Source organism: Centroberyx gerrardi, chromosome 22 (assembly GCF_048128805.1).
Source record: "Centroberyx gerrardi isolate f3 chromosome 22, fCenGer3.hap1.cur.20231027, whole genome shotgun sequence".
Classification (NCBI taxonomy): Eukaryota; Metazoa; Chordata; class Actinopteri; order Beryciformes; family Berycidae; genus Centroberyx; species Centroberyx gerrardi.
This window is the reverse complement of record NC_136018.1, coordinates 3,579,073-3,606,031: the sequence shown is the minus strand read 5'-3', so window position 1 is coordinate 3,606,031 and position 26,959 is coordinate 3,579,073. Positions and strand designations below refer to the sequence as shown.

At 44.7% G+C, this 26,959-nt stretch overlaps 2 protein-coding genes and 1 long non-coding RNA gene across 5 annotated transcripts in view; 1 reads left to right on the top strand and 2 right to left on the bottom strand.

The window, feature by feature from the left end:
- Positions 1-2,463: 2,463 nt before the first annotated feature.
- On the bottom strand, positions 2,464-4,195 carry LOC144543498 (uncharacterized). 2 transcript variants are annotated; one of them, XR_013507948.1, is made up of 5 exons: positions 4,041-4,195; positions 3,936-3,980; positions 3,537-3,640; positions 2,969-3,167; positions 2,464-2,846 (listed from the first exon to the last, which is right to left on the bottom strand). It is a non-coding gene; the product is annotated as an uncharacterized LOC144543498 (long non-coding RNA). The 2 variants fall into 2 exon arrangements; XR_013507947.1 differs by having other exon boundaries at positions 3,936-4,059.
- kbtbd2 (kelch repeat and BTB (POZ) domain containing 2) lies at positions 4,026-14,912 on the top strand. Of its 2 annotated transcripts, none has more exons than XM_071904370.2 (4): positions 4,026-4,098; positions 6,453-7,079; positions 11,115-11,280; positions 11,895-14,912. In XM_071904370.2, exons 2-4 carry the CDS (start codon positions 6,907-6,909, stop codon positions 13,452-13,454), a joined length of 1,899 nt encoding a protein of 632 aa, XP_071760471.1. In that variant the 5' UTR covers positions 4,026-4,098; positions 6,453-6,906; the 3' UTR covers positions 13,455-14,912. The 2 variants fall into 2 exon arrangements, with proteins under 2 accessions (XP_071760471.1, XP_071760472.1); XM_071904371.2 differs by lacking the exon at positions 4,026-4,098 and adding an exon at positions 4,531-4,651.
- A 1,270-nt stretch (positions 14,913-16,182) lies between these two features.
- Positions 16,183-26,959, bottom strand: part of avl9 (AVL9 homolog (S. cerevisiase)) — a 30,942-nt gene continuing 20,165 nt past the window's right edge. Inside the window, exons 14-16 of the mRNA XM_071904374.2 lie at positions 26,087-26,140; positions 18,539-18,627; positions 16,183-18,100 (exon numbers count right to left, since the gene is read on the bottom strand). Of these exons, the coding sequence (XP_071760475.1) occupies positions 17,973-18,100; positions 18,539-18,627; positions 26,087-26,140 (271 nt within the window). The 3' untranslated portion in view covers positions 16,183-17,972. The remainder of the gene's footprint in view (positions 18,101-18,538; positions 18,628-26,086; positions 26,141-26,959) is intronic.

Genomic DNA, 26,959 nt, shown 5'->3' with positions numbered 1-26,959 from the left:
AGTTCTCTCTCGCCGCCCAGCTCGTTGGCCCTAATTTTATCGAGGCATTCGATGAGCTTGGTGATGGCGTCGCTGGGGTCGGTCTGGGCCTCTGAACAGGCCATCTCTCGACGGCCGGGGGCCTGCTGCGGGTGATGATGCTGCTGCTGCTGCTGCTGCTGGCGGAACGTGTCGTTCCAGGGAGGGGAGTGGAAACGAGGCTCAAACATCCGTCTGTACTCCATTGGATGCATTGGGGCAGGGGGGAAAACATACCCGGGGTACTGCATGTATGGGTAAGGGTGCATGCAGGGACGCCCAAGGTTATAACCTGTGCAAAACAAACACATATGAATGCATAATCAGCCAGTCTGAACTACAAAGCAGAATCAGTGAAGTTTAAATAACACAGTACCTCCAAGCAGACCATATTGATTGTATGGGTTGTTCAGATGCCAGTGCTGGTACAGGTAGTAAGGCTGAGATGGGGGCTGAACATAGAAAAAGGGTCTGGGATGGTGAGTGCGCTGTTGTCCGCTCCCAAATGAATGTGGTTGTTTGCCTCCATCTACAGGAATCAGCAGGTTTGAGACACAAGTGTGCAGAAAGCTTTATTATCCAGCAGGGACACCAAGGTTCAGTATTCATGCAGATTCATTTAGATTAAACAAATTTAAAAGAAGTGTCATTAGAGCTCAGATGACAAAGATAACTTGTTAAATTGACAGTCTGAATATGAAATTAGTAAGGAAATCATTACCGTCCATTTTCTTACACGTGCTTGCTCAATCTTTCACAAATAAAACACCAAAACACTGCAGAAGGATGACGCACAAATAAACATCTCTCGACTACTGAAAACTATGGGTTCATTTTGCAGTCGATTTCTCTATAATCAAAAATAATAAGTCGCAACGTTTCAGTCTGACTCAACATCACAGTGTACTAACAGAAACGACAGCATCTGCCAATTACTCAGATATGCAACACCTGCCCTGGACCGCAGTTGAAAACGGTCTAATTGGCAGCGCAGTGGAGTTTCACCAGTGTCAAGCTAGACACAATAAAACACAGCATTTCCGGTAATAATTTTCAAATGAAAACCCTTGTTGACAAATATGCTTTGCAACGGGTTGCAACGTTTTGGAGTAACACAAATTCCCAAAGTCAAAATAAACAATAGGAGAAGGAGGAAGCTGCAGTAAATTAAAAAACAATAGAGTTTTTCCCCCCGAAAATAAGTATTTTGCCTTTTCAAAGCATAGATTCACGATGGAAAAAGTTGTATAACGTTAGTTCTGCCAAAAATACACAAAGAAAGACTCAATCACAAAACTATACTGTGCAACTTGGAAGGATGTCTTCTACCGTTTAATATATAAATACAAGTATATACATTATTTTTTTAAATAGACACATACAGAGGACTTCATCTTCATATCGATGTAATTCATATGTTAGGCTTCCGGGGTGATTGTGGCTGCCTCTGCTGGCTTGACTTGACCGTGCACATCGTTAACATGAAACCTCCTTGGTCCTCATGGTTGGTAGCATCATTACTGTCCAGCAGAGGTCAGTATTTCTCTCTTCAGCAGGACAGAGCCGGAGAGAGAAGAGGCCGTGTTGTGCGCATGCCCAGTATCCTCATTTGGCCTCTTGCGATGCGCTGAAAGGTTGTTCGGTGTACAGCCCGTTTAGCCAACTGTTTAATGTATAAATTCTGCTTTTGGAGCTTACTTGGCACTTTCTGGTGACAAGAAAGGAAATCACGGAGCATCTGTGTCTGGAGGGCACCAACAACTATTGTAAGGGACCTTGGATTTTGATGGTTGAAACGGTTAATGGTTAACGATTAAAAGTAGCTTAGCTAGCTAGCTGACGTTAAGCTGTGTCTCAAACTAGCGAGGCAGTGTCCGTTGGAGGCAGCGTTTTTGTATGAAGGTACCTGTAAAGGCATCTGGATACAAATACAGGTGCCGTCTGTCAGTTACAGCGGTTATACTGCCACCTGTTGGTCATTTGGAATAACTGCTTATATATTTTTTAGTGATAGTATTCAGTATAAATTAGAATTTTATATAGATTTAATAAAATATCTGACGTTAATACTATAACAGCCACAGTAGTGTAAAGTATTACAGAAAATTTACTAACTTAATACCCAAGAACTACAATTAAATATTTAACATGCAATTCAAATGACATATCTTCAGCAACTACTAGGTTTACTTTTCATAACCATTTCATTGCTTAGGCTACAATATTTTTTTTGCCTGCTTACAGTTTTAAATGTAGGACTTTAACTTGAGTTATACTGGTAGTTATACTGTAATTAATAGGCTATTTCTACTTTTACTAAAAACATTTCAAGTACTGTTTCTGCTATTAAATAATCAACCATTTTTATAATGATTTTTGTACTTTATTTGAACATAAATATATAACCAATAAAAAAAACTACATATCTACATAACAAAGCACAATTACACTAATGCAACTATATATAATAGTTATATATACAATAGTTATACAATAATAGTTATATAAACTATACAATAACTAAACTATATACACAAAAGTCGATGGGTGCCATTGATGGATGTCACATCTGCATCAAACCCGCTGGAGAGCCAGAAGCTCGGTCTTATCGGAACCGCAAGCTGTTCCCTTCCATCCAGCTGCAGGCTGTATGTGACCACAGAGCCAAGTCCAGTGATGATTTGTCAGTTTCCCTGGCTCCGTGCACGACTCCAGGGTCCCCCAGCACAGTCCTTTGTATTGAAGAGGGGTGTATCCACCACAGGGTACCTTCCCTCTGGGTGATGGAGGGTATCCATGCATGGAGAGGCCCATCTCCCTGGTGACACCTTATAAAAACCCAGTCAGAGGAGTGGCACAACACAGGTTTTATTTATTAATTATTTTTCCATATGTGAGTAAAGTATGTGAAAGGATTGCTTGCGATAATCCATTTTAAATAAATACATACCTGGCTTGACAAGTTCAATGCCCATCATGCTAGAGCTCGCTCTGTCTTTGAGCTAGCATTTGGCATGATGAAGACCAGGTGGAGGGCCATCTTCCTCCACGCCCTGGAGGTGGACACCACTTCCTCCCTGATGTTGTCATGGCTTGTACAATTCTGCACAACATCTGTGTGAGCAATGGGGATGTGGAGGACGGAGAACCTGGCGAAGAGGAAGGAGGAGATGGAGAGACAGTCAGTGGCAGTGACCTGAGACCCCAAATTGCTGCTCAGCTGTCTGCCTTGCAGGACAACGTGGGCGACCATGACTATTTAAGTAATTTATTTATTTTTTATTATAGGAGTAATAGCAGTTGTAATGGTAGTAATAACAGTAGTAGCAGTAATAGTAGTAGCCTAGTAGTAACAGTGGAGGTAGTAATACTAGTTGTAGCAGTAGTAGTAATAGTTTAACATTCAGGTTACTTCTACAACATAATTACTGTCTGTTGAATAGCCAACTGGTAGAATTTAGGGATGGGAATGTTTTCACTACTAAACAACAAAAAGTGCTTTTGTCAGCTCAACTTACTTCCATCCATTCAGGGCGCTGTTTTTTTGCCCCGTGAAGTCTGGACCAGTCTATAGTCTGCATCTGCCGGACCTTAATAAAGGCAGTGGTATCCTCCGTCGACCCTTTGAAATGGTGAAGTTCAATAATGGTTAACCAACGATCAATCAGTTCGTTTTAAATAAATAACATTTTAGGCTATAACTTACGGGCTTTTAGGCTATAATTCAATGGTCTTCTTAGTAAGCTACATAACGGATAGGCTAACCTCAAAAAGTCTGTTTTCAGTGAATCCGAAACTCGGAACAAATTTCTTAAATAAGCATTATACATCAAAAGAGAATGGATATTCAGTGACTGAACTGTCTATTTCTCGGTAGAAAAAAATCTGAGGTTAAAAAAATAATAACTTAGCGTTACATTTGTACACGGACTCCGGGCTGTTGCTCGCCATTTGTTTTTTTTCTGTCGGCGCAGTGGAGCGGACGCACGGGATTGTGGGATATCTTGATCAACGAAGGATACGTCTATGCTGCCTTCAAAACCTGCCCAGTTGGAGGCACCTCAGCAGGCAGCATTTTTTGTAAATATTCGATTGAGATATTTGACTTGATGCCTCCCTGCCTCCGAAGGCTGCCTGATTAGACAGCATTTTAGCCGCTTGAGACACTGTCTCGTTTAGCAGTTAGCCAGCTAACGTCTGTAACTAGCTAGTGCTAAGCAAGCTAGCGGGGTTTCTTGTATCTTCTAGCAGCATGTCCGCACTGTAATTATGACTATTATTGTTACTACATAGTTATGTGTTTTTCATAACATTTCTGAAAATAGTTTACATTTGCACGTGATGATAGCAAACGTTTGACTTGTTAGCAGCTAGCTAGTGTGTTAGCAAACTTGCTACCTCGTTAGCTAACAGTTATGCTACCCCGGAACTGGGGAGCGCAGGTAAGCTAACGTTAACTGTTACCGCGGTTGGCTACCAGGCAACTATCGCTAGCGAACTACCTAACGTTAGCTCGTTAGCTAGCTAACTAGCTATTTTGGTTAGTTAGTTATTCGAAACGACGACGGCCACCTCGTTGAACTTGTAAATTAAAACAAAAGCAAAGGGATAGCGGAGTTGAGAAGCTAGTCAGGTTAGCTAACCTCAGCAAACTGTGTTTAGCAGTAGGCCTGTCTGCCTGCTTTGCCATGTTTTGGAGAGGGTTTGTTTTGGGAAGTGGTGGAAAGTGGAGTAGTTAACCTGCTTAGCTAGCTAACATCAGCTATAAATCTACGTTAAGTCCGAAATGCGTTAATGGTATACACTTGCCTTACGTCAGCTTACATTCACAATGAATTGCAATTACTGGTGTGACGTTACCTGTTAGTTTGCAATTTACCCAGGTTAGTGGTAATGTAAGCTAGCTTGCTAGATAGCTGGCCAGCTAGGTAGTGAGTGTGTTTGCAGTTGATGTCTGTTGATGGCCTAGGTGTAAGGATGTGTCATGTAATGACTAATGGTGCTAGCTCGTTACCTATAGCTTGCACGAATAGTTAGTAAACTGCATTGCATCCCCGCTTGGTAGGAACCAAGTAAAATGTTGAGGTTTTAGTATTGATGTTGAAAGCTAATTAAGCGTTTGTTAAAGTTAACGTTTTCATTCAGCAAATGGCTCCTTATCTGGGTATGATAATTTGTCAGATCCGGTAGAGCTAATGTTAGCTCCCTCAGCATGCTAAAAAGCTACGCAGACTAACATTAGACATTAGTCAAGAGAAGTTATTCTGATTTTGACAGTTGTCACTTGATGCGTTAATGTAGTGTAAAGGCGAAAAGACATAGGAATGCGACGAGATTAGAGATTGTTTCGTGCGGCGTGGTCGTCGGTAAGCATCTAACATATGATTCAGTGTTGTCTGCAGATGGTTGTAAAAAAGCCCCGAATTAGCCCAGTTACTAGATTTTCTGTTGACATGTTTTAGACTCGTGAGGTCAATAATACACTTGATATCAGCTAGATCATTTACATTTGCCTTGAATTTCCCCCTGCTGTTGTCGAAATGCGCTGACATTGTAGAGACGAATATAGTATCCTTATTGGTATAACTGTAAGCTGCACCGCTTGAAGCCAATGAATGTATTGATAGTAAAAGTGCCTTAATAGCTCTGTATCATGGCAGCCTGCCAAAAAGCCTGAAGTCATTTAGGATGTGAGTGGAGGAGCTGAAGCCGTACAGCCAAAAGCATGTTCTTTTTTGTCTGCTTGAATGAAATGGTACACTTTTATCATTTGCTCTGTGCCCATTAACAGCTGACAAATTCTACTGTAGGGCTCTTTTAAAGCGAGTTGGTGTATCTTATTGTGTGTGCCCAGTGCCCACAGGCAGCCACCCCCTTCCCCAGAGACTCTCACGTAGCAAACTGTCTGGCTGTCAGTGCAGTCTTTGGGAGCGGGTGATGGAGCGAGCAAGGGATGGAGGGAGGGCGGGGGGAGGAGGAGATGGGGGCAGGTGACCTGCCAGGGGAGACCAGATTGTTGACAGCGCACTTTTCTCATGCAGAAGGGATTCAGGATGTTTGCTGATCTGACGTGCCCAAAGAGAAGGGGAATTAGAGAGATGGAGACAGCTCATTTTGCAGCCTGCTTCTCAAGCTGAATTTTAGATATAATACAATGCAGTGGGTTATGTTTAGTACATGCCACTTATGGGAAATTAAAAAGGTGAAAGATGTCAGCTAGTGGCAGAAAAACTAATGTATGTAGATGGTCAGGCTCTCTCACAACTATCACATGCTAAAAATGGTAGTGGCTGTGACTTGTTTTGCTTTCTCTGCCCCATGTTGCCCCCCCCCACCCCCACCCCCGAACGAGTTATTGTTTGTGCCCTGGTACTTTCCATGCATGCTGGTCTGATCAATGCTCTTTTTTGTTGTTTCCGTCCTGTGTTTTTCAGACAAGCACTGATGTAGCAGTGTCGCAACAGTCGGCGTGGCTCTCCCTCTACCTCCGGTCTCCTGTGCCTCACTACACGACATCGGACAACGGGTCAACATAGAGCCACGAGGGAAAACGCAGCCCAAACCTCATCGCGGACCGCTCACTCTAGACTCCTGACTACAACGCTTACTAGCGCAGCACTAAAACCTTTCTGGGAAGGGAACGGAAAAGGGAAGTGAAACTTCTTGCCTGGCATCCACATTCATCTTCGGCAGAAGGAGCGTCAGAAAGCTTTCAGCACAGGAGAGAACACCTCCACTTGGGCCAGTGGAGGTGTTGAGGTGCTATTTCCCCTGTTTATCCCCTTTAATTTTTGTTTTCTTTAATACATTTTTTCCCTGGTTGTTTTGAGTCCGGTTCTGCCGGCCGCGTGACTTTCAAAACTGGGGCGCGATTCATGGGATGCAACCATGTCGGATCTCGGTGAGCGCAGGCCGGTCAACACGGACTACGCTGTCTCCCTGCTGGAGCAGCTCAAGTTCTTTTACGAACAGAAATTACTGACTGACGTTGTGCTGCTGGTGGAGGACACGGAGTTCCCGTGTCACAAGATGGTCCTGGCCACATGTAGCTCCTATTTCAGGTGAGTGCGCCGGGCCGTTGCCAGTCCAGTGCTACGGCAGCGACGGGTATGGAATAACTTGTTGCTGTTATTGTAGTTCATGTTGTATGTTAGCAGTCTGGATTAAGGATTTCTGTGTTTAAAGGCAGAGATAAGTGACGCCAGGCTGATTGTCATCATTCCTCACAGCTTTCTTATGTAGCGTAGTTGTTTTGTAAAGGTTGCCTCCTACAGTTACAATGAATAATGCACCATATACTGTTGGCTAGGGGGTTTTGTGTTTTAAAGACAGTAATTATTCACCCCAGTCTGATTGTGATTAGGCCTAGGCCCGCTGTCATTATGTAGCACAGTTGTTATGATTGTAAGTAGTTACCTCCTACAATTACAATGAATAATGCACCATGTCTTAGGAAGTGTTACCTACTACATAGATGCAGGGAGGAAAATAAAGGGATGGTGTTTCCTTGAAAGCCGGGTCTCCAGTCCCCCTCTGCACCAGTTATTCTGCCTCTGACGTTCCTACACGGAACAAATGAAGCAATCTCTAACCTGTAGTTCTAGAGAAGTATCCCTCAAGGCCCTGGGGAGGCCTCATTTGTACGCACAACATTGCATAATGAAGTGTGTGCACTGCAGTGAATGTGACAGAGCAGCAGCCCCAGCTCTGGGAAGAGTCCATCTGTACATGACAGGAGCTCATGCAGCCTTTGAACACTCGCTCTGCCCCTCTCTCTCTCCCTCTCCCCCGACTCACACATGCATTCCAAGAAAAGGTCCCGACAACTTAATGCCTCTCTCACACCCACCTCTTCCCGATCTTCCCCACTGTTTCCCACGCACTCGTTATCCGGTGAGAACATGCAAAGCATTTCCCCTCCAGGGTTCAGAGGTGTCCCGTCTCTTCCTCTAACTGGTACTCTTACTTCCTCTCACCCTCACTCTCTCTGTGTCTCTTTCCCCCTCCTTCCACTCTGTCTTTCCGCCTCCTCTCTTTCTCGCACGGCTTGCTTCGGGGAAAGGAGAGCCGTGGGACTCTGGAGAAGGCTTGTGTTAGCAGGGGAAAGTCTTGTCACGTAGTTCTTGGTGAGAGAGGGAGAGAAAGGGGAAGAAAGGGAGAAAAAGAGGGAGGGAGGGAGACACCGGGTTTATGCCTGCAGGGTTGCGTAATAAGGCCCTGGCAGGTCTAGCCCCTGCTGTGAGCAGTACACAGACCCAACAACTCCCCTATACATGCATACATACAGGACAGAGTTGTATTGCAGACAGATTATTGTTAAAGGATGAAGCAGCATGAGAGATTAAGAGTAACATTTTCATATTAATAAATGTATGTTTTCTACTCTTTATTGCTGATTTATATAACACAATGGTGATTCAACCTATACCCAGTTCATGACAGCTTCTACATTTGCTGTTCTTAACACCCGGTGTCTGGTAGCTCTTTCCTGGGAAAAATCCTCTGGCACACAGTGAAATCTACAAGTGATGCGATGTACATTTCCAGCAGCAGCAACAGCAGTTTGTCTGGAATAAATAGAAGAGGAACTCAGTAGTGAGCATGCGCAGCGATAGCCACCATGGCTGAACAGACAAAGAAAAGAGCGCCACCTACAGAAACTCAAACTTTGACCAATTCAAGACCAATTCAAGAACTTTATTGTCATTGTGCAAGCACAACGAAATTGCATTTGCGTCAACCTCAAATGGTGCATTGAATTAAACCTTCACATATATACAAAGACTTCCATCCCCCATCTTCAAATGCAGATTACCAGTTTAACCTAGTAACAGATCTTAAGATTCATACTATGTGAGAACTTGATGGAGTGAAAGAAGAGGTTAGAGAGGACTATGAGTCAGAGCTGATGAATGGGAATGTGGTGGTGTAGGCAGCCTGTCGAGGCTGCAGCTACGTGGGTGTCAGAACAGTGTGGGAAGGGGGGGGTTCAGTGGTGCTGTTCAGCTACTGAGGATGCAGCCAGGCTGTGGTCACTGGACATCAGAAGTAGCCCAGCTGGAGTTAAGTTATGCACAGTTAGCCCACTAGCCAGATGCTGATTGAATTAGTCATAGGACTCACTTTTTTGTCACTCTGCATCAGGGAAATGGGTTGCTAGGGAGGCAGGCTGATCGTTGTACAGCTACTGTTAAGAATCAAGTCAATAGCACAGGCAACCATCACATGTCTGCTAGGGTTAGACCAGCGGTTTTCAATCCTGGTTCTCAGGACCCAGAGTACTGTTGGTGTTCCAGGGCTGCAACTAACAATTATTTTCATTATTGATTATTTTTTCAATGAATCATTTAGTCTATAAAATGTTACTAGAGCCCAAAGTGATTCTTAAAATTGCCTACTTGTCTGTACACAGCCCAAAAAAACAAAGTATTCATTTTATAATGATATGAAATGGAGAAGAGCAAGCAAATCTTAGCATTTGTAAAGCTGTAACCAGCAAATGTTTGGTATTTTTACTTGAAACGAATCCATAATCAAAATGATAATTTATTAATTTTCTGTCAGTCGATTAATTCACCATTCACCAATCACCATTATGGTCTTCTATCCTACTAGGTAGTTAATTGCATTCACCTTGCATCCCAGTTGTAGAATTGTTGCTGATTAGATGGCTGTACTGAAAACCAGCAGGGCTCTGGGTCCTGAGGACCGGGATTGAAAACCACTGGATTAGACCAATATGTCTGTTTGCCAATATAATCCGCCAATATTTGCCTTTTATTGAATCATTGAATTAAATCAGTCAGTGTCATCCCCCTCTGATATGATAGATATAATACAGTTTGATTACATATTTATTGTATAATCGATCACTACTACACTGGTTGTTTTTGGGAACCCCTTACCGGGTCATCATCATCAGTTTCAAAATGGTTTTATTATTTCAAGGTCTGAATGCTGTTTCAAGGCCTTTTCCACCCTGCTAAGAATACATTTCTTTCTACATGTAATTTCTTGGCATTGAAATGGGTCAGATTTAAAGATATTGAATATTGGCCATCAGCAGCTTCATCTAGGCTGGTACAAGCCAATTTACATTGGACGTTGCTTTCAAGGGACATGGCCACGGTGAGAAGTTAACTCCAGCCATCAGCCACCTGCAGGTACATTCTGGCTGTGGTTGGTAAGGTTGTTGTTTTGCCAGCAACTTTGGCAGGTAGCCAGCCATCATTTAGATGTTTTATTTTAAAAACCTTGATGGCTGGTAAAACAATGAAAGTGACTGAATTAGGAAGTGTACCTCCCACTGTGGCTGGTGGACTAAAAGGTTTCCTGCGTTCAACATCGAAAAATCCCAAACACTTGCAGATAAGATTGAATATTTCAATGCCAAATCTAGGCATTTTGTATTGAAATAAAACTGCTTGGAATTTTCTTGCCCAACTAGTTTGGTTAAAAAAAACTGCTGACTAAATAGTGCTCCAGTTGTAATGTAGGCCTACAGGCTATGAATGTTCTGAGGGACAAATAAGGGAGCCTTGTCATTAGGAGCAACCAACAATATTTTACATCTGCCACCAGTTCCAGCTCCTCCATTACTGTGGCCTGTAACTGCTGTACTGCGCTGCTCACCGGTGATGCTGATGTATGAATCGGTGTTTAAAGTGTGAATGATAACGCAGGCTGAAGTGATGTTGCAGTTATCCAGTATCCATGGATCCAGTTTCTCATAAACATCAGAATCGCTTGGATTCGCCAAGTTCAACAGGTGCACAAAGAATTTGACCTGGTTAATCGGTGCTCACATATTACAATATAATTGCACAGTACAGGATTGACACACAGGACAAAATGCGACAGGACCCCGACAAGACGTACTGTGCGACAATAGTCTTGAAATAAACACACTGCAAGTACATTCAAAGCCAAGGAACTGTCAGAACAGTTGATGAGAGCTACATTTATGTTAGCTTGATGGATGCATCAGTCAATCTTGAGCAGTCTAAGATCTGTCCTTTGGTTAGTTCACCCCCTCAGCTCAATAATGACTGTTGACTGATGATCCTCTGTGGCTGTCGTCTCCCCCCCCCCTGCAGGGCCATGTTTATGAGCGGCCTCAGTGAGAGCAAACAGACCCACGTCCACCTGAGGAACGTGGACCCGGCCACGCTGCAGATCATCATCACCTACGCCTACACCGGCAACCTGGCCATCAACGACAGCACCGTGGAGCCGCTCTACGAAACCGCCTGCTTCCTACAGGTGAGTGCAGACGTCCTGCTTCACTTCGCTCATTTACAGTTAAAAATTAGTTTTGTCAAAGTCATCTTGTTGTCTATAAATCTAATTTGTAAGCAGGTTTTACTATTGCCATTTAAAATGTGTGAACTACAGTATCTTAAGTATTGTTTCAATTGTTAGTTTCCTCATAGCACTTTGTTACTGTTTTGAAAAGTGCTTTGCAAATAAATTATTATTGCCCACTCCAGCTCAGAGTGGAGTAGGTAAACTTGGATTGTGGCTGGTAAGTTTGTCTAATCCATCAGCCACTTTGGTAAGTAATAAGCCAGCATTCAGTGGTTCTTTACACTCTAAAATTCATATTTTACTGGTAAAGTGGTAAAAATGGCAGGTGAACTTTGTAATCCACCAGCCACTGTGGCCAGTGGATGCAAAAGTTAGCTTCCTGCCTTATTCAAGTCTGTGATTTACCAGCACATATTTACACCAACGTCAAATGAGAATGAATGTCTGCATGCTTAGTGCTGTTGCAGTGCTGAGACACTTTTTGTTTTAAGGCTATATCCCTTGATAGAAAGATAGAAATGTTAATGAGTGTAAGACTTATGACTGCGGTCTCCCTCTGTCCCATTCAGGTGGAGGACGTCTTGCTGCAGTGCAGGGACTACCTGGTGAAGAAGATAAACGCTGAGAACTGTGTCCGCATGCTGAGCATCGGCGACCTGTTCAGCTGTAGCGAGCTGAAGCAGAGCGCCAAGCGCATGGTGGAGCACAAGTTCCCCATGGTCTACCGACAGGAGGCCTTCCTCCAGCTGTCCCACGAGCTGTTGATAGACGTCCTGAGCAGCGACAACCTCAACGTGGAGAAGGAGGAGACTGTGCGCGAGGCGGCCATGCTGTGGTTGGAGTACAACATGGAGGCGCGCTCACAGCACCTGTCCTCCGTTCTCAGCCAGATCCGCATCGACGCGCTGTCCGAGGTGACGCAGCGCGCCTGGTTCCAGGGCCTGCCGCCCAACGACAAGTCGGTGGTGGTGCAGGGCCTCTACAAGTCCATGCCCAAGTTCTTCAAGCCCCGGTTAGGCATGACCAAGGAGGAGATGCTGATCTTCATGGAGGCCACGTCAGAAACGCAGGGCGACGGGGGCCATGTGATGTCAGGTTACGCACATACAGTAGTATGCTACAGCCCGCAGGCGGAAAAAGTATACAAGCTGAGTAATCCCCCAGGAGACCTGCAGAAGGTGGGCACCCTCGTCACCCCCGACAACGACGTGTTCATCGCCGGCGGACAGATCCCGCTGAAGAATTCCATCACCAACCACGGCAAGAGCGGCAAGTTACAGGCGGTGTTCCGCTCGGTCGACAGCTTCTTCTGGTTTGACGCCCAGCAGAACGCCTGGGTGCCCAAGACCCCCATGCTGTGCGCCCGCATCAAGCCCTCCTTGGTGTACTGCGAGGGCTACATCTATGCAATCGGGGGAGATAACGTAGGCGGGGAGCTGAACAAGCGCACGGTGGAGCGCTACGACTGCGAGAAGGACGAGTGGAGCATGATGAGCCCCCTGCCCTTCGCCTGGAACTGGAGCACCTCTGTGGCGGCGCACGACTGCATCTACGTGATGACGCACGACCTGATGTACTGCTACTTCCCCCGCGCGGACACCTGGGTGGAGATGGCCATGCGGAAGACCAGCCGCTGCTTTGCCTCCGCCGCCGCCTTCGGGGACCTCATTTTCTACATCGGCGGCCTCCACGTGGTCAGCAACTCCGGCATCCGCCTGCCCACCAGCACCATCGACGGCTCCTCCGTCACCGTGGAGATCTACGACGTCAACAAGAACGAGTGGCGCCTGGCCGCCAACATCCCCGCCAAGCGGTACTCGGACCCATGCGTGCGGGCGGTGGTGCTGCTCAACTCGCTGTGTATTTTCATGCGAGAAACCCACATGAACGAGCGGGCCAAGTACGCCATCTATCAGTACGACGTGGAGCTGGACCGCTGGTACCTGCGGCAGCCCGTCTCCGAACGGGTGCTGTGGGATCTGGGCAAGGACTTCCGCTGTGCGGTGGGGAAGCTCTACCCCTCCTGCCTGGAGGAATCCCCCTGGAAACCCCCGACCTACCTCTTCTCCCCCGACGGGGCCGAGGAGTTCGAGGTGGACGGGGAGCTGGTGTCCCTCCCTCACGTATAGCTCTTAACCTCCCCCCCTCCCTCCCCCGCCTCGCTGACTGAACTATGGATCTGTAACGTAGAGGGATGGACACGAAGGGGGGCAGATCAGTAACTCTGAGAACTAAAAGGGTTTTGGCGTATCTGTGTTCTGGAGCGACTATAAGGACTTTCAAGGCTTGCGTTCAAGGTTCCAGCTGTTGCTGACGAACTATGCAGCCCAGACGAGCTTGGAGGAAAACATGCCCCTCAAAAATACTAGTAATCTGAAAAATTCTGTTTTTGGTTGTTCTTTTTGTTTTGTTTTTCTTATTTTGTCAGTTGTGACATCTGTTAGATATTATTACAAGTCTGTCATACTGTTTCTACAATGTGATAATCTAAACGTCAACTGATTTTGTGATGATGATGATGCACTTACTGGTAAACCTCCTTGGAATGACAATGGCAACTGTACCAAAATCCCCTCGCCCCCCCCCCCCCCCCTCCTCTCTGATCCTGGCTTCCCTCTCCCTCCCCTCCCCTCTCCTCTTTTTTCTCTCACCACTGTTAGGAAGTAGATCCATCTCTGTTTTTTTTTTTTACCGGCCCTGTAGACGAGAGGAACCGGGGGCGGTGAGTTTGGGAGGTGGGTGGGGGGGAGGTGGGAGGGGTTAAACAGGGAAGCAGGGGAGAGGCGGAGAGGTTTAAAGAGGTGACTGCGGGTCCGGTCACCCGGCCACCTCTCCCCCCTCACCTCTCTGTCCCGGCACCTCCGCCCCGACTCCACTACTCCACTAGCGCCTCCATAGCCTGTCTGTTAGTCTCTTTGCACACAGGTCTTCCACACAGCTGGCAGTTTACAGCGCTCACTCTCTCCATCTTCACACCATCATGATACAGTTTGTTTGTTTTTTTGTTTTTTTTTGCCGGCTCTTCTTTGGTTGTATGTTTCTTTCTCTTCTTTCCACGCGGGTCTCTGCAACAACACACAACTCAACTCCACTCTCAGTACAACCATAGGTTTTGGGCTCATGCATTTTTTTTATTTCCAAGCTGCTGAAATATATATAAATATAAAAATATATATTTTTCATATGTTTAAAAGACAAACTGTTTTAGTGTGGGGAAAATAACCAGGTCTATTTTGTATTAGTGTCTTTTTTTATTTAATATCAGACATTACTGTAGTGTGATTGTGGGTAGATATCCATTTTCCTATCAGATTTAATTTTCTTGTGAGTGAATATTGAGGAATCTTGCTGCTGACTGGGTCTGAGAGGAGAGGGCTGGCCCAGGGCTGTTGCTATGGAAATCGTCCCAGCAACCACTAGCAGTAGTGGAGAGGGTGGGTCGGGGAGGGAAGGGGTCTTCCTCCTACCTTAAAAACATGAGCACAGGTGCTTCATGACAAACCTTACTAGCATGTTTGGCTGCATCATATTCCTTTGGCACTGTATTTTGAATGAACGTTAATTTATTAAAAAACATACCAAAAACGTTCCTGAAAATTGACTCCTGTTTCGTTTTTTATAGGTGAAAATGTTGGATTGCTTGTAAATCTTATGACATACAGAGATTTTTTTTTTTTTTTTTTTTTGTATACTTGATGTCACAAAAAGATGTGGCTGGCTCCAAAACAGTGTAGACTTCCCTGTTGGAGGAAAATATTGTTGGAAGCTGACTGTTTTCCTGTCAAAATAATAATATAATAGATTTTAAATTAGCTAACGGTCGATCAGTTATAGAAAGGAAGAATTGGGAAGAGTTGGAACGAGAAGAAAGTGATTATAAAGTTACAAGTGTTCATCTTCATGAATTGTGAGTTTTTGTGCTTCCTTGAACATGCTGACTGATGGAGAAGGTGGGAAATTAACATCAGCCTAATGCTGATAAACTGCAGCTGGTTAGTTTGTCTACCAGCCACTTCAGTGAGTAGCCAGCCATCATTCGGTGGTCCAATTCTAGTTCTAGCTAATTCTAGCTGGCTGGAAAAATAGTTTTAAGCTTCTCACACTGGTCTGGAAAGTCTTAATGTATGGAAAATGAACTTGATCATTTCCAGATCTTGGAAAGTATGAAAAAGTTTGGGAAAATATTGTTATTCAGTCCTAATATATAACATTTCATATAGTTACAGACCCACCGTCATGTCATATATAGTTGTGAAGAATCATTTTGACTTATAAATATGGCCTAGTTGACATATATATCTGTCATATATTACATTGAACACCGACCAAAGTCTTCAAATGGAGACAAGAAACTGAAAGTGTTAAATGAATATGTGTAGAAAACGTTGATGAAAAACTAGCTTCCCGCCCTGCTGGTAGCACCTGTCCATCTATACTGCCTGCCAGCCAGTCAGTCAGTCAGCCAGTCAGCCAGTCAGTAACACTGGGTGTGAATGGCTGGGGCCAAACAAACCCCCCCTCATCCATCCCAGGACATTAGAGCTGATAATCTAAAAGTCGTCCCTGAGGTCTCTGGGTTCATGTGTCCCTGTGATGCTGCTGAATTGTTGTTGGACGGGGCGGCACATGGGTGTGTTTTTGTCCAGCCATGTGTCCCCCCCCCCCCCCCCTCCCCCTCCTCCCCCTCACTCCCCACCCAACCTCTTTGTTTGGCTGACCTACATTCACACAGACACAAACCGTGATGCATTTCTTCCAAACACAAGCTCACAGGGACGAAGAAAACGGATCTTTCCCATCTTAGTCTAATAAAAACCCCAAAGTCTGCAGTATATTTTAATTTTTTTTAATGCAGCAGTATAGTATAATATCACTTTCTTCTCAAATACATTAAAAGCATCTGTCAAGAAAATATTTTGTGAATCTGGATTCACCATACATTCATATATCTTTTAAATACAAAATGAAAATATATTGTCAGAGGATAAAAAAGAAAACAAAAAAAAACAGCTTGAACGGCCAATATCTTCTCATACTTCAGCCATTTTCAGAAATGAAAAAGCAAATCCAAAAATGAGCTACCTAACTGGCCACAGCGGGTTTAAAAGCATGAAAAAAATAAAACAAACCAAAGAGCGAACATACAAAATAGATTTAAAGACCGACAAAAAGGTGATACTCATTACAGCTGTAAAACTGGACTTGACAGCATGCTTACTAAACCACTTGTAGAAACAAATCCAACGGTGTCGGACAATGTCGTCAAATACAAACAGTATTTGTAGTATGGGGGTGAAAAAAAGTTCCTGTAAGCACCTCAAAATTACAATAATACCAGATAAGCAAGTACACATAAATAGAATAATGGTTGCTATGTGCAAACACAGAGTGGTCCACAGGCTGGGACTTGTTCCAGTGTAGTCATGACAAAACATGGATATTACAGAGATTATGTACGAGCCAGCCTATACACAACAAATAAATAAGTTATCCGAACCTTAAACTATCTTTAGCCTTACTACTTTGTAATCAAATATAGCTCTCCCAAATATATATATATATATATATGCATACTGACAGCTAACTACAAAAAGGCCTGTGATTCAGGGATCCAAAATTAGTCAAACACACAACTGGGTGGTTCCTTCATAATAATAATTAATTCTCAGCTACAGTAGGGAGGTTTTCTCCAATCGGGGCACGAAATCAGGCATTGGGGAAAGAAGATCTCTGCAACAACATCGCAATTATTTCAGTAACAACATTCAGATTTGATAATTACATCGTAGTAGTGTTCTGCATTTGTCCGCTTTACCAGAAACGTGATGAAACCAAAGCCACTCGAGCTGTTTTCCTACATAACGACACGCCACTTAGACATCGATGCTGTTGCTGTGACAATTACAGTGTTATCATCATGTATAGTGTGAACATGAGCCTGACCAGACTGAGTACCTGAACCGCTAAAAATCTTCTCAAGCTCTCATGCTGTCAGGCAACTTGACGATCAATCCCATGATACAGAAACATATTTTTTTTTTTTTACAGTACTTCTTCATCAGCAAAATAGTTGGCTATATAGACAAACTCCAGAAATATGCAGCAAGGTGTGAACACGGCAAACCTGACGACAGCGTCTTAGTGTCTCATACGAAAAGCATCCAGCAGTAACGTGTCTGAACTGCAGTCAGGCCGACGCTACGCGGCCCGCTGGAGTTCAGGTTCGGATCAGAAGCGCCGGTCCGGAGAGATCCGGTCTGTGTGACGCGCCTCACGGTGGATATGGACTGTATAGTTAGATCCCGCTGCCGTGACCCCAAAGAGACCAAGGGGGGTTGAGATGTTAATCAGAGATGGGATGCGTCGGGTTCATCGGGGTTTTGGGGTTTAGGACTTACAGCTCCCGTTCATTTCTTCTGGGAGATTACCGTTTTCCCCTTTTTGTCGCCCCGCGTTTGTGTTTTCCTGCTCACATCCTTCATTAAACCAGGTCAGGTCAGGTCAGGTGAAAACCACCCAAAACTCCTCTTACCCAGGTAGTCAGAGGACGGGGGGAAGGAGGAGGAGGAGGAGGAGGAGGAGGGGGAGGAGAGGGAGGGGGAGGAGGAGACGGTCAGGAGTCAGACGGGACAGGTGGAGGGGGGGGTTCAGGGCTTGGCCTCGGCGGCGGGCTCGGGACAGGCCGGGCCGGTGACGGCTGCGGGCTGGGCCAGCGTGGAGAACCAGGACGACATGGCCGACTTGGCGCTGGTCAACGCCCCGCCCACCGACTGACCTGGAGGAGAGGAGGAGGAGGAGGAGGAGAACGTCACTTCACTGCAAGATCTGTCAACTTACAGGGACTCAAAGTACTAATCCATGACATTTTCTTATAAATAACTGTCCGTTTTCATATTCTCTATCACCGATTGCTCTAACACAACAGTGATTCAACCTATATCCAGTTCATGTACGGTTTTCCATCGTCTGTTCTGAACAGCCGGTGTCTGGTAGCTTTTACGTTTCCGGTTTGTTTGGAATCAACAGAAGAAGAAGAACCGGGTAGTTAGCATGAGCAGCAATAAAGAAAAGAGAAACTCAACCTGCAGCAACAGAAAATCCAAGGAAAAAGATGTTACTAGCATCATGCAAACAGTCTGACCCATGGATAAGAACATCAGCAATATGCGTTAAAGTGAAGTCTCGTTCTGGATGGTTTTGTGCTCTTGCTTACCCACTGCCTTCCCGGTCTGCACCACGCTGCGGCTGGTGGTCATCATGGCGTTCCCGATCTTCTTCCCCCGCTCGCTGTTCTGCACCGAGCTTCAGTGGACAGGAAGAAAACAGAAAAAAAACACATGTGACACATTTTTCCTCCTTTCCAAGAAACAAACTAAACAAAAGTGCTATTAGCTGAATGTTGCGGCAACCTGCTGGGGGGGGGGATTACGTAACTGCAGTGAGACTGACCAGCAGTCACAGGTGGCGTATCTGATGATGGGAGCGGACCCGGGAGCGGAAACGAGCCGGGGTCCGTTTCACAACAAATGGACGGCTAAATGCGGCCCCGCCTGAATTTCTTTTTCCAGCGGCCCGCCTGGCCCGGCGCATGGATCCCCACTGACCCGGGACTCGGGAAGACTTGTGCCTCGGATCTCGCTGCCACATCATGCGGGCAAACAGTAGTGTTATTAAGAACTGTGTCAATACGAGTCCACAGCTGCCAAGCAGGGATTTCTGTCACTGTAAACCCCCCCCCCCCCACACACACACACACACACACACACACACACACACACGGCGGCCTTTCTCTTGATGCCTTCCCACCCAGTCCACTCTATAATGGGATATAACTAGCTTTACGTATTTTATTTGTTTATTTAGCCTTTATTTTACAAGGAAGTCCCATTGAGATTCAAAATCTCTTTTCCAAGGGAGATCTGGCTAAGAAGTGGCAGCAGGGGGTTACACAATAAAACATACTGAACAGTACAAAAAAAAGAAAAATAGTAAAATATGTACAATAAAAAAAGATCACTATTTAGATAAGAAACAGGAGACTGTGGATAATTCGTTTGAACTGATTTAGGGGAATAAAATGGTCGATCTGGAGCTTTGACTGCAGGTTGTTCCAGGACTGGGATGCAAAATAATCAAATGCCTTTTCACCAAAACCAGTTCTGATTCTGGGAACTTTGCATATCATAACAGAAGCCTGTCATGTCATGTTTGGATGTTTGGTTATGAGGAAACACGCCGCCATGTTGGAGAAGTGACAGCGAAAGGAAAGACCATAACACTGTCACCTCTCCCTCTCTGAGCTTTTCCTCCCAACACCCAACTATCACCACAAAGAGACTGGGCAATGTCTCTGTGTTGAAGCGGTGGAACTGTCACTCCTCCAAAATGGCGGCGTGTCCCTTTAAACTAGGGATGAAAGATACTGACAAAAAATTGAATTGCGATTATTTGACAGAATATTGCAATTGCGATTTAAAGTAATACGTTTTTCTTGTCATAAATTTTATAGAACTTTAAAATTGTTTAAAGAAAGATAGATGTCAGTGTGCAGGATTTACTGAGTTTGAGCCTGATGAAAGGTTTTGATTCATGGACCAAAGCACCTAAAATACCTTGTTCAGAAATCTATTTTGGATGCTCCACTCTCTCTCTCTTAAGCAATTAATTGCAGCCTCTGCGATTTGGAAATTGCAGAAGTTCATATTTTGATATTTTTTTGATTAACTGTTCAGCTCTACTTCTAACGATGCATAACAATTTTGCAAATATTCAGTGACAGGCCTCTATTGGACCAAATATCACAGGGCAGGGCTCTGGTTCATAGTTAATCTAAGAGAGAGCTCCAGTACGAAGAGTCTGTGTATAATCCTTAACACCAAAGGCAAAGAGAAAGTGAGGAGTGTGTGTGTGTGTGTGTGTGTGTTTCCCTCCCTCACACACATACAGCAGGCCAAAGACAGATACAGTAGGCTGCATATTCCCGTCTCCGTCAACATGACACCGCTCTCTGCAGGATGAACCCGGCGGAGCGTGAGCTGACACGGTGACGCGGTGCCAGTGTGGCGTCTCTGACTCAGACGGGGCGTCTCGCGGCGCCGGCGCTGACGGGACGCCGGCCCGATCCGCCAGACCGGCTCCGGTTGCTAGGAGCCGGACCAAACAGCGGCTCTGCCTGTCCACCAGGAATCTCTCTTCACACTGCTGCCTTCCTTTTGTCTGCGTTTTCAATGGGAGGGACGTGCTGTTGTGCATTCCCAGCATGCTTTGAGCACTCACAGTTGAGGTAAACGGGTCAACAAGTACGATTTTTACAGCCCCATAGTACAAAATGACCATAATATATCTGTGTGGGTTGATAGGGTTGTTGATCAATACCCAGGACTGAACCGTTACTTCACAGGTGCTGAAATGTCTGAAACTCACTTTCTGGCCTGGAGTCTGTTTTGGGGCAAAAACTCCTCACCCATTCAAATTTCATGACCCCCCCCCCTCTGTCCCACACACACACACACACACACACACACACATACACACACCTACTCCACAACTGCTGGAGGGCGGTGCTACGAGCGAGCGCCCGGCATCACAAAACATTTCAGCTATGAAGGCTAAATAAAAGGATAAATAAAGTTTTTTGAATTGAACTGAATTGAAAGCCTTGATCTCAAGCCAAAAACTCAAATGGCAAAGCAGTATCATTATTCCAGTATTTAGCGCAGTGATATATCAGCTCTTCACTAGACATTTCTGTTGCATCTCTGCTCTTATTAGCTAATTTACTCCTCTGTACTGTGAAAATGGGACTTTATTGTTTGTGTCCATTACAGGCCACCGTAGTTCAGGGGGACGGGAGGTGGAGACTTGTGTAGGAGGAGAGAAGTTCTGTCAATATTGCTGCGATTCCTACTAGTCGCCGATAGAAGTCGATAAAGTTAATAAATCCCTTAATGCCCCTTTAAAAGTATTTCTGCTTTTTGCCAAAGAGCACTACACTTCAAAACAGGCTTTCTACAGTCTCATAGCAACAAGCAGAGTTTCCCCTAACCATCTACTTAACGCTGCTCCTAGCTAATAAAGCGATGCACACAGGCTTCAACAGACCGACTATCCATCTAGCTGTCTGACCCAAATAAACAGCTCCTTATCTAGCGTAGTGGAGTACACTGACAATAAAAAAAGATCCCCTGACAGGCCGCGGCGCATCCCCCGTCCCGTCCCGTCCCGTCCCGTCCCGTCCCGTCCCGTCCCGTCCCGTCCCGTCCCGTCCCGTCCCGTCCCGTCCCGTCCCGTCCCTTCCCCGCTGCGTCGCGCGTCACGTGGCTTTGTTTCCTGAAAACATCTCTGCCACTGGCCGCTCTTTGTCGCCCGCTGACGAGACCAAGGAAAACATGAATAGGGTCGGCTCTGTTAGTCCCCAGTCCCGGCATAATACACATGCAACACAGCACATTCACGAGGAAGTCAAGCGTAGGGCCTACTTTTTTTTTTTTTTCCAGGGAGTATAAATAGAGAGGGGGTGGCAGGAGGGGGGGGGGCAGCAGCAGTGGGACAAAGAGTATTCATCCTCATGTGAGGTGAGAGAGACAAGCTGGGAGGGAGGGAGGGAGGGAGGGGAGAGAAGGGGAGTTTCAGTTTCTCCTTTTACTTTCTCGACCACCGTCCTGACAACCAGAATGCAACAAACCCGTTACCCTCCTGTCCACTAAACCCCGCTCTCCCCCTCGCCGTTGGTCGCGGGGGGAAAAAAAACACCGGCTCCGTGTTTATTGATGCAGGGGAAGAGGGGGGGAGAGTTTTCCACTGTCCCGGACTGATGAGGGAAACAAGGCAACGCTTCAGCTTCAGGAAGCTGTCCGGCTGGGGGGGGGGGGGGGGGGCTGCTGCCGCACCGCCGTGACTGATGGCTGCTCCGGCCAATTAGACACCCACCAAAAAAAAAAATCCACATTGTAAACATGCGTCCAATCTGGGTCCGGGCGAGGAAGGAGACGGTGGGGGGCGGAGCTTAGTAGTGATGCTCAGAGGGAGAAGTTAACACCAGCAACCGGCCAAAAGGTTAATTTCACCTGCGGCTGTTAAGTCTATCTACACATATTTTGTTGTGTCCTCTTTGACATGTTTAACGTAATATAATGGATGAAGTATGATTCCAAAACAAAACATGTATCGTACAGTATATAGTATATAGTGTATCTATTCTGTACAATGTCTTTATTTATGCTAATACTATTTAATGTAAAGTGTCTTTGACTATCTTGAAAAGCGCTGCACAAATAAAATGTATTATAAAATCCTGGAACTGTATTTTCCAACCGAGGATTCATCGCACGGTGACTTAAGGCGAAAAGAGCGAATGGGAAGGGGCCAGTTGGGACGTCCCGGTGGGTCAGTGGTCTGAGGCATTGGTTCTCAACCTTTTTTGGCTCATGATCCCTTAAAATGAAGTGATGTCTACTCACGATCCTCCGTTACAGGTGTGCACATGCAGTTCAACGAAAAAAAGAATGATTTTCTCTTTTCGGCTTGCTTCATTTGATTCATTATCAGGGGCCTAGAGGCTTAAAACTATAAGAAAAAAGCAAAAATTTGAGAAAAATCAGAAAAAAAATACACAGTAGTAGCAGAAATGTGTTTTTCCTATCCCATAAATCATCTCACGACCCCCCAAAATGATCTTGCGACCGCCCTGGGGGGTCCCGACGCCCAGGTTGAGAACCACTGGTCTAAGGTGCATACCATGTAAACGCAACGTTCTGGGTTTGAATCTCCAGCCCAGGACCTTTGTCGCATATCATCTCTCTCTCTCTCTCTCTCTCTGCCAAAAATGCCAAAAAAGAATCTATAAAAAATGACTGGAAAGCCCCAAGGTTCACTCTCTAAGAAACTTCTCCACAAGGACGCGAGTATCGACTCTATATTCTTAGGTTTGATAATCTCCTGTAGTCTGTCAGAGACGAGAGGGACGGAGCAGAGTCAATAAACATTCGTCTCCGATGGTCAAGGCCGTCATGCCCTCTCCTCTTCGTACACACACACACACACACACACACACACACACACACACACACACACACACACACACACACACACACACACACACCTCCCTGAATACCCTACTGTTTCAGCACAGTGAAGAACCCCTGCTCTGACACAAAGCTGAGGCAGGAAATGAGATGAATTTATTCCTTAGAAGCTCAGATGGCCGAGTGCCAAGCTTCCTGCCTGCCCTCCCCCCTCCTCCTCTTCCTCCTCCTCCAACACCATACAGGCTATATACAGAGTTTTACAGTGCAGTGAGTGGAGCAGGGAGCGGGCCGTGCCCCTTCACCCCCCCTCCTCCTCCTCCACCCAACCCCCCTCCTGCTCCCGGGACACGGCACGCAGGCAGCAGGTCGACCCAGCCAGGCACGACATCACACTTCAGATATTCTCATTCTCACGCAGTCGGGACGTTGACGCACACATGGCGCACAATTATGGCCAAAATGATAATCTCGCTCATTTTGCTGCATACTGTGACGCGATTATTAATCACAAATACTGCTTTTGATGATTTAAGGGACAAAATTATTTTACTGCTTGTCAAAATGTAATAAAATGTCCCTCTAAAAGGGTCGAGAATGTAGTAAAACAAGTTATATATACGGTTAGAAATTATAATGCAATAACATCTTCAGACAGATATTTTAATAGTTTTTGTTCCTGATAATATGCTACATTGTTATATTAACCAGCAATTACTGTATTATAAGGGGTTTAACTATTTTTTTTTTTTTTTTTATAAATTGCAATATCAGTCTGAAGAAGTCATTGCATTATTGGGTAATTTATTACATTTACAGGTTTTATTCTCATTTTCAACCCATTTAGAGGGGCATTTTTATTACATTTTGACAAGTTATTACATTATTCGGCAATTCTTATATTATCAGTTGCAACAACCCCCTTACATCAACATCTTGACAATTTTCAACTACAGCAGCGTTATATATGAAGCATTTCAATATTGCAAATATAGCGAGATTCTACGATAATTAATCGTGAAAACTAACACTGTGATATGATTAGACCTTGTATCTTTGATTAAAGCATTACAGCGCAGTATTAGGGCAGCAACTTCCACAGATAAAACCCTCTACTTCCATAAAATGAGTTGCATCTACAAAACTACAATGCACTTTGTGTAATTTGAGGCATTGAGCTTGTTTTTGTAGTTCATTTATTTATATTTATAGTGAGGTGTTTTCAAAGCCCCTTGTTTTGTTCCCATTTTACCTGCCCAAATTTGTCATTTTTCTTCTCTTCTGTTGTTTTCATCATTGTATTTCATCAAAGTTTTTTTAATCTTTTCACTTCCATGTTTCATCGCTGTGCAAATAAACTAAAGTAAACCCATGTGCAGCTTCCTCTACACGCCGCTCTGCAGCCTGTGTAGGATTTTCACCAAGGCCCCATCTGTTTGTTTGTTTGTTTGTTTGTTTGTTTGTTTGTTTACCGAGGCGTTACGACAAAGTTCACGGTGGCCGGGTCACTGAATACCCCGAGGTAAAGAGAGAACTGCGTGTGTCACAGCCAAGCAGATCTGCCCGCGTTCTCATCATAAAGCTAAGTTAGGGACGAAGACACACAGGGGGGGGGTGTTGGGTGGGGGGTGTTGGGTGGGGGTGGGGGGTGTTGGGTCGGGGGGGGCGTTTAGTTTATCTGACTCGTAACACTAGATGCGGAGCTCGGGCCGCGGACGGGTCGCCTTTCATCCACACTTCCTGGAATGAAACCGGAGCCGGGGCTGAAGAAGACGCCAGCTCAGTTTTTGAGAATGAAACTCTCTCATAATTAATGGGTTCGGCTAATATGAGACCACCACCCCCCCCACCCCCACCCCAAAAACCACCACCCCCAAAACCACCACCCCCCCGTTCTGAGGTGGGTTTCTATATCCATCCTCATACATGGCACTAAGTTAGACTGGCACTCTGTGATATTACAGTCAGCATGCCACATACAGTATTCATACAGTATTCACAGGTGTGTGTGTGTGTGTGTGTGTGTGTGTGTGTGGGAGTGTGCTGGGTGCTACAGTATTTGGAAACTTAATCATCAGCGGTCTAAACAGAGCTAATGCAGGATGACAGCCGTACACGGCGTTGGCTTTCGGAAAATTTAATGACATAATTTAATTGACTCAATTCCATTTTTTCTTCTTTTTTCGCCACAATATCTGTAGACTGTGTCAAGAACATTAGTGTACAATATATTTTTAGTCTTTTTTAGAAGTGAGAACACAAAAAAAGCATTATGTTTAAGTAAATCTGTTATAAAGTGTATCAAAGAGGAAAACTGAAAAGTACAGTACTGTGCAAAAGTCTTAGGGATATGTAAAAAAATGCTTTCAAAGATAATGAAAAGCTTCTAAATATAAAAAAAACACTATAAAGAGCAGTCTACTGACACACTATTGCAGAAAAAAATAAATACATATCTAAGACATTTATATAAAACATCTTGGGTGCCTAAGACTTTTGCACAGTACTGTATATCCAATTTCATATTTATTGATGCACCTGCCAAATATCTCCACTTGCGGCTGTGTCAATAATACTGTCATGTGACCTCCTACTGTCACCACAAGAGGGCAGCAATCTGCATGCTATCAACAGAGCTGCAGCCTGATACTATGAGCAAAAACTTTGTCTCAAAACATTAACAGGAGATATAAGGAAGGACTGAAATTCAGCAGTGTAGTAAAAGACTGAATACTCACTGTGAAAGCCTTAATTTCACATCAGCAACACTGTACTGGCCTTGGAACGGATGGCTGGAACAGACCGAGTAGAGAAGAAAGAGGAGATCATTCATGAATAATAAATTACACACACACACACACACAGGGTTCCTACATATTTTCCTTTAGAGAAATCCAAACTTACTAAACCAAACTTACTAATTTAACATACTAAATTCTTTGACTGGATGTGACAAGTTTGGTCGGTGGTTGGGCAATATTCCTGTCAACTAGGGAGATTCTTAACCATAACAAATATCACAATATGGGAAATGACAGCGGTTTTTGCAACTATGTAAAGTGTGCGGTCATGTGTGTGTCAGAACTGAACAACAATATTTTTCCGTGCTTTTTTGAGACTTTTTGTGCATTTACCGTACTTTTCAAGACCTGGATAAGGTCAAATTTGTTTTCTCTACTTCTTTTCAAGTCCTGCACCTGAACCCCATGTATACTTTTTTACTGATACAAGAAATAAGAGTGACCAGTATGGAATGTGTGACTTTCATTCTAAGACAAAGGTGAGGTTTATTGGGACAAATGAATAGTATACTGCAGGCAAATTCAGAGGGTGACAACTTAATTTCCCGTCTGTTTAAAAAAGGGAAAAAGAAAATGTAATTCCTGGCAACCTAATTTCTGTTTTTTTTTCTGTTTTTTTGTTTTTGTTTTCTCACACTACTGACTTCTATTTATAACCCTGTTAAAATAATAAAAAGAAAGTATGAAAAAGAGAAAGAAAGAAGGAAGAGTGGTACATTTCTAGACTGTGTGCATGATTCAAGCCTACATCATGCCTACACTTTACATTTTAGACATTCTAGTTGGAGTTGGAGTACAGGACGCTCTCTC

What these genes read in the sequence shown, in the direction of transcription:
- kbtbd2 (XM_071904370.2), top strand. Translation starts at nt 6,907, where the DNA reads ATGTCGGATCTCGGTGAGCGCAGGCCGGTCAACACGGACTACGCTGTC. An exon ending in ACATGTAGCTCCTATTTCAG is followed by an intron (nt 7,080 to 11,114) that starts GTGAGTGCGCCG and finishes CCCCCCCTGCAG; the next exon opens with GGCCATGTTTATGAGCGGCC. An exon ending in AAACCGCCTGCTTCCTACAG is followed by an intron (nt 11,281 to 11,894) that starts GTGAGTGCAGAC and finishes TGTCCCATTCAG; the next exon opens with GTGGAGGACGTCTTGCTGCA.